The 6,876-nt window shown below is 35.2% G+C and overlaps 1 protein-coding gene across 1 annotated transcript in view; it reads left to right on the top strand.

Annotated features, from left to right (window-relative positions):
- gabbr2 (gamma-aminobutyric acid (GABA) B receptor, 2) overlaps positions 1-6,876 on the top strand; it is a 228,996-nt gene that overhangs the window by 146,178 nt on the left and 75,942 nt on the right. The window contains exon 4 of the mRNA XM_016462856.1: positions 3,433-3,534. Coding sequence (XP_016318342.1) covers positions 3,433-3,534 — 102 coding nt within the window. The remainder of the gene's footprint in view (positions 1-3,432; positions 3,535-6,876) is intronic.

The raw sequence follows: 6,876 nt of genomic DNA, 5'->3' as shown, positions 1-6,876 counted from the left end.
ATATATATATATATAAAGCTGTATTTTATGAAAATTATTTCAGAATTAAGAAAAGGATTTCTTCATTTAAAACGAAAATTATTGCATAAAAAAATTATATAAAAAATAAAATTATTAAATTAATATAAAAATAAAAATAATAAAAATAAGTAATCTTACTATTTCTCTCGCAATTATGACAATCAGAAGCAACAACATAGCAACCACTCAGAACATCCTAGCAAACACCTAGTACACATTAGCAACCACAAAACCATTCCTAAACTTTATCAATACACTAAAAGCTACTCTAAATATTTTAGCAACCCCATAGCAACATCCTGACAAATAATTATAGCATGTGTGTAAAAATCCAGTTAATTAACACAATTCAAAAAAAAGTATACCCTTAAAAACAATTAAAAATTAATCTCTGAACAGCTCTTCAAATCTGAGTTGAAATAATATTAGCTTGTGCCCATATCCAGATGAAATTTGTCAGTGGTGGGTCACATTATGAGGGCACTGTCCTCGGTCAGACCTCATTGTGCTGTCAGAATCAAAGAGCAGATCCCAGCTGACATTCACACACCTGCCTATATATCTCCAAATGCAGCCAATTACAGACACACGCCGCTCAGCCGCACGAGGACCTGAGCAGCACCGAAATGTTGCTGATGATGGACTGCTGTGGGTTTAGAAAAAGAGGGAAAAATAAAGCAGTGACACAACAAGCTGTGACCCACGCTAGTCCTGTTAATTCATCATCTACAGTCCTAGCAGCTCTAAAGAGACCATATTACTGCTTGGAGTTATGATGACTGCTGGATATCTGTGATGCAAAGAAAAGGATCACTTTTGGAAAGTGGGGAGTTCAGCTAATGCTGAAGCTAAAGCTAATGCCAATTAATTAAATTTACAAAAAAATGCCTTTTTAGTGTTAATTTAGTATTTATGCACTATTATACTATTTAGTAATATTTGAATATATATATATATATATATATATATATATACAGTACAGTATATACTGTATATTCATTTTTAATTTAAATTTAACTTTTAGTAATTCTGTTGTGCTTTTGTCATTTTAGTCGATTTGGTCATTCTTGTTTTTTTTATATTTCTATTTAGCCTTATTTTGATTGCATTTTTTATTTTTAGTAATTTTAGTACTTCAACATGAACTTATTTTATTTCAGTTAGTTGCCAAACAACATTTCTAATTTTTGTTTTCATTTAATTTTAGAATTTTCTATTTTTAATTTACATTTTTTTATTTAAAGTTGTATTTTATTTCGGCTTTATTTCAATTAACAGAAAACATTTTAATAGTTTTGTGTTTAGAGAACAATAACAACACTGCAAAAAAATTATATTAATATTATTAATATTGATTCCACACTGTCAGTGGACACTGGAAAAATTGTGGACACTCAGTGGACACTCAGAAATTGCTAGTGAATTTCACAATTGCAAAATATAATATTTGCTTTATATGTATACTGTGTGTGTGTGTGTGTGTGTGTGTGTGTGTGTGTGTGTGTGTGTGTGTGTGTATATATTTATTTATTTATTTTTTAACAGTTTCAAAATATAATTTTAGTCTTTACAGTGTAGTTGTCCTAAAATTTATTTGGTCACTAACATTTTGGGGTGCCACTGTACATAAAACCCTTTTGGCCTCTTTATTCAAATAAAAAATACATATATAAATAGGTCGTGTTGAAAACTGCACAATGGTCTCCATTTTAAAACATTAAATTGTGGGCATTTATCCAGCATGCCTAGGTGGCTTTGCGTATCCGGGTGAGATGGAGAATAATGTCAGATTTATGGTAAATTAGCCCGCAGAGCCTGTTTATCCTGGTTTTAACATCCGTCTCGGTTGATCAAGTGGTCAGCTGATAGAGATCGCCATCATACAAAGCATGTTTTAACAGATCTAAATATGTATATTTGCCAAATATTTAAATATTATTACAAATTAAAATAACTGTTTTCAATTTGAATGAAATATAATGAATATATACATGATCCATCTGAAATCATTCTAATATGCTGATTTGGTTCTCAAAAAACATTTCATCTTATTATTCGTGTTGCTTAATATTTTTTGGAAACTGTGATACCATTTTTTCAGGATTTTCAAGTGAAAGTTCAGAAGGACAGCATTTGTTTGAAATATAAATTATTTTGTAACTTTCTAAATGTCTTTGCTGTCACTTTTGAACAATTCAGTCAATCACTGCTGAATAAAAGTATTAATTTATAATAAAAGTATTAGCTTGATTAGTGCTCTTCCCACTTTTGTATTTTGTATTATGAAAATCTGGTTTTGTTTCCAAAGCACCAGTACAGAACAACACATGGATCTATTTGTCACAAATGTAATGTAAAGTTTCAAAAGAACACAGGAGTCCATTTCTGCTGAAGGCGAGTAGAAATGAGATACAAATTCTCTCTGCTTGCAGTGCGTCAGTCACATTGTCAGGAAAGTGATTGAGAAATCATAAATACAAAGCTGTTTGACCAATTCTTACAGTACATCATCAGTAATGGTTCAGTTCTGTGATTTACTATGAATCGTACCAGAGTTCAGATGAACCGTACCACCCTTTTTAGGCAGAATCGGGTTCAGTTTGTGGGTGTATATCCATGTTCAGAAAACAGGGTTCACATTATCCAAATGAACTAAACTGCGACATCAAACAAACCTGAGTACTTCTTTTTTTAAAGACATCTTTAAAACACAGTAGTTATGGTATGAGATGCTGACAAAAATAATGACGCAACAGGAAAAAGATGTCCATCTTAATGTGTATGACTGCATTTAAAAAGAACGAGTTTAAAGATGAAGCTTCTATGAGAGTCTTTTACCATGTACTGTACTGTACTTGTGATCTTAAACAGCACAACATATTTTGATTTTGGCCCATGTTCACGTGAATTTTTGGGTGATATGTGTGACCCAAATGTCTTGTCAATCAATGGGTTGGAATTTTTGGAGCGATAGATTTGAGAGTATGAAAAGATCCTTTTATGTTACACAATACACCGGAGCTCAATATAGTACATGCTTTGATTCTCACGCCATAAATCTTTGTGGAGGGCGGGAGGTATTGAGACTTTATTTGCAAGGAACTGTTCCATTTTTCAAATGGATGGATGAAGTCTGTGGGGAGCAGAGCTGGTTGGAGTCATGTTTTATCCAAAGCCCAGTGGGACCTCTGGAGGAAAGAGTTCCACGGATGCTCCAGGCTGATTGGGATGCAGGGGGAAAGTCAGATCTGCAGGAGATTAGAGTGAATTGAGACATGTATCAGAGCAAGGGAGTGCTGCCTTTGACTGGGTACTTTTCTGGGTGGTTCGCTATCCACAAACTCTGCTTTCATTCAGTTCTCTTTCATTTCAAGTTCCCTCTCTCACTCATTCTCTCTCTCACTCTGACAGGTGCGGAATGATTTGACCAATGAGCTGGAGAAGGCAGACATCCAGATTGCAGACACTGAGAGTTTCTCTAATGATCCCTGTGTGAATGTGAAGAAACTAAAGGTAAGGGAACTCATAGGCCCTGCCAACAAAATATAACTAGCTTACAGTGCACTAGCTTAAAGTGGAAGCATACTTTAGGTACACTTTAAATGTATTTTAAATAGATATTTAAATTGTATTTAAATATTAAATAAATTCATTTAAATACCGATATTATTCAAAGATCATACAATCCTAATCAATAGTGACATTAAAACACATTTAGGCTTAATATTAACAAATGTACATTGTGCACAAGTAGTACTCCAAATAAAGTTTAATTATATATTATATATATATATATATATATATATAATTATATATAAGTCTTGAGTAAATATGTCAGTAAATATGTTAACTGATTTGAACTATACTTAGTATGAAATAAATGTACTGTATTTGAAATATATAACTTTTTTACTAGGATTAGGAAATGGATCTCTTAGATGTAACCTTGTGTGTTGAATTACAGCTGGACACAAAATTGCTAGTTTTGAGCATAAATCTCACTGAATGTTGTTACATTTGTGCTTAATAATAATAAAAAAACACCAGTGGGTTAAAATAAATATCTTATGGACTGCTTCTCATCTAAATTTCCAAACATCTTAAATTTTAATGATGTTTGTGCTGAAAATAGAGCAAAATATGACAAAAATCTAATATTATTGATATTTTTATAATTTTTAAATAGAAAATGTAGTCTATTCCTAGATTTCTGTTCAATCACATTATGCTTTGACATTTCCCTTTTAATATTAAAAGAGGGGAAATATATATGCAAAACATATACAAAATATCCTAGTTTAAAGATGTGACCATTTTTTACTGCATTCATACATTTGTGTGAACAGTGAGAAGCTGACTCTGTAATCATGTGATTTGCTAATGATATGCTAATGAGCTGTGATGTCATTGTTTAAGCATTGCATTTTTAGCTTTGGATGTCTCTTAAAGAGAATGCTAAAAAGTTTTCTTAGTCATCATCATAAAAACAAAGTGGCAGGAATGCCATGATCAATTTATCCGGGTATGTTTATGATCTAAATAGCCATTGTTCCATTGCTGTCTGCTGCTTCTCCTACTTTGCAATTTCCACCTAAAGGTTTGTTCCCACCTTTTTTTGCTGAGTCTTTTTTTTTCACGGTGAAACTATTATGACTTCTATTACCTGCCTGACTTAGTACCTCCATTATGGCAATTCCCCAAATGGTGAAGAACTGCTGAAGAACTGTTTCTTCAAATTCTGCACGGTCAGATTTTTCACCAGTTGACAGCAACTCTTAGAGTCTGTAAATTCAACATTATATTTCACATTGACACGGCTGTGCCAGAGCGACAGCCACCAGTTTTGCAGTATAAAAACCCATATAAACAAAATGTTGAGATTTTTGACACTCACATCCACTGTAGGTGGGTTACCATTCGCTGTGTAAATGTGGGAAAGCCTCGCAACCATGGTCTTGATAAAAGCAAAGCGAGTGGTGACCGAGGTCCTGGGGCAGCCTGGCGAAGATCCAGCCTGCATTTTGCCTGGCTGGAAGAAGCTTGTGTCTGCCAGGACTCCAGGACAGCTGGAGCCACTTACACAGCTGGAGGGATTCGGGTTAAGTGCCCACGCCGTCGGGAGCGGCAACAGGCTTTGTAACGGCTGCTGATTGTGAAGCAAGAAGCGCCTAACCCATGCGGTTGGTCCTGAAAAGGGAAGCGGGAGTATTTCACACAATAGCTCCAATATCTCAGCATGTTCTTTGGCACCGCTGAAGTGCAGAGGGTGGTATTGTGGCAATGGAGACAGTCTCTGAGAAACGTCTCAAGGAAAGCGTTTACCACAGGCCACACAGCGTTTGAATGCGGCCCCATCGCGAACGCTGTTTATGTCAAGGTTCCTGAGTTTAGAGCAGGTCTGGGATCAGATTTAATGCATCCGCTGTGATCTTACCTGTAAACACTACTGAGTCATTATTTTCTCTTCTGCTTGAACATGATAGTTTTCATCTTGAGCAGCTCATTAGCTGTGCATGTTAAATGCTCTTCCTGTAGCCTCGTGCTTGAGGATGACATCCCAAGAGGGAAAAGGAAAAAATAGATTCAGAGATTATTTCTTAAAGTCGCTGGTGGGCATTTCAATATCCCTGCAGCTGTGACACATCTTTTGATGGATTGGGCCGTGGCACCCCTCAATCAAGACTGTCTGACTTCCACCTGAAATTTTCATTGGCATTTGGTGGAATCAAGGGCATATATAATAAATTACTTGCACCTCAGAGTGAGCAGACAAAGCACAATAAATGCGGACATTGCTTTCAGAGGTGGATGCCTGCTGTTTGGGAATGTAGTCGTGTAAGAGAGTTCTGAAGGCAATTATACAGAAATATTTTGATGACAGACTTTGCTCAGGAATTTCAGTATGATCAACATTTCAGATGCTGTGCAACGAGATCGGTCCGCTGGTTAGTCAAGTTATGCCGTCCCATCCCGCAAATCACATGAGTTTTTTGATGCACTTGGAGGAATTTATTCGGCAGATGCGTTTCCATCTCCCATTATTCACATTAACCCTTTTTCGCACAAGTCAAAAACTATACCGATAATTCAAAATGCGCATTGAAACAGAGTGATGGAAAAATAGCTAGTGATGCAGAACTGGACGAGGTGGAGACACAATGCTGAAGTGGGCTGAATTATTTACAGACTCAGTCATGCAGCGTGAATCTGAGTCTTTCATTTTATTTTAATGAAATTAAAATAATTTCATTTTAATTAATTCATTCACTCTCGCATTTTATTAATAGAGACGGTGAAAGAACAGACAAAAAATTATACAGAAGAGATGGATAACAGGACTGGGAATTGGCCCAAGCTGGATCTGAACTTGAATGACTTCCTTACAAGCGAGTGGAGTGTGTGAAATAAGTCATTTTATGCAGTATTGTTTAGTGCCTCTAGCTGTGCAGAAATGAAACATTTTATTTTTAATTCAGACATTTGCTAATATTTTGGGACAGTTTTTTTTTATTATTATAATTTACATTTTTATTTTTATTTTATGATATTTTATTTTAGAATAAACAATTTGTGCTCACCAGCCACCTTTCATCATAGGTTTTATTGATCACGCTTCATTTTAAGGTCCAATTCTCACCATTAACTAACCATTAACTATGACTTTTGCCTCAATAAACCCCTAATTTGCTGCTTGTTAAGGACATTGTTAAGTTATTAACGTTGTTATGTTACATTGTTAAGGTATTGGGTAGTAAACAGCCAATATGTTAATAACAGGCATGCTAATAAGCAACTAGGTGTAGTGGACAACACATTCCAGGGCCCAGTTTATGGCGGGGCCCCTCTCTGACCACA

The sequence above is a fragment of the Sinocyclocheilus anshuiensis genome, unplaced genomic scaffold (assembly GCF_001515605.1).
Source record: "Sinocyclocheilus anshuiensis isolate Anshui unplaced genomic scaffold, SAMN03320099.WGS_v1.1 scaffold913, whole genome shotgun sequence".
NCBI classification, from domain to species: Eukaryota; Metazoa; Chordata; class Actinopteri; order Cypriniformes; family Cyprinidae; genus Sinocyclocheilus; species Sinocyclocheilus anshuiensis.
This window is presented reverse-complemented; position numbering and strand designations above follow the sequence as displayed.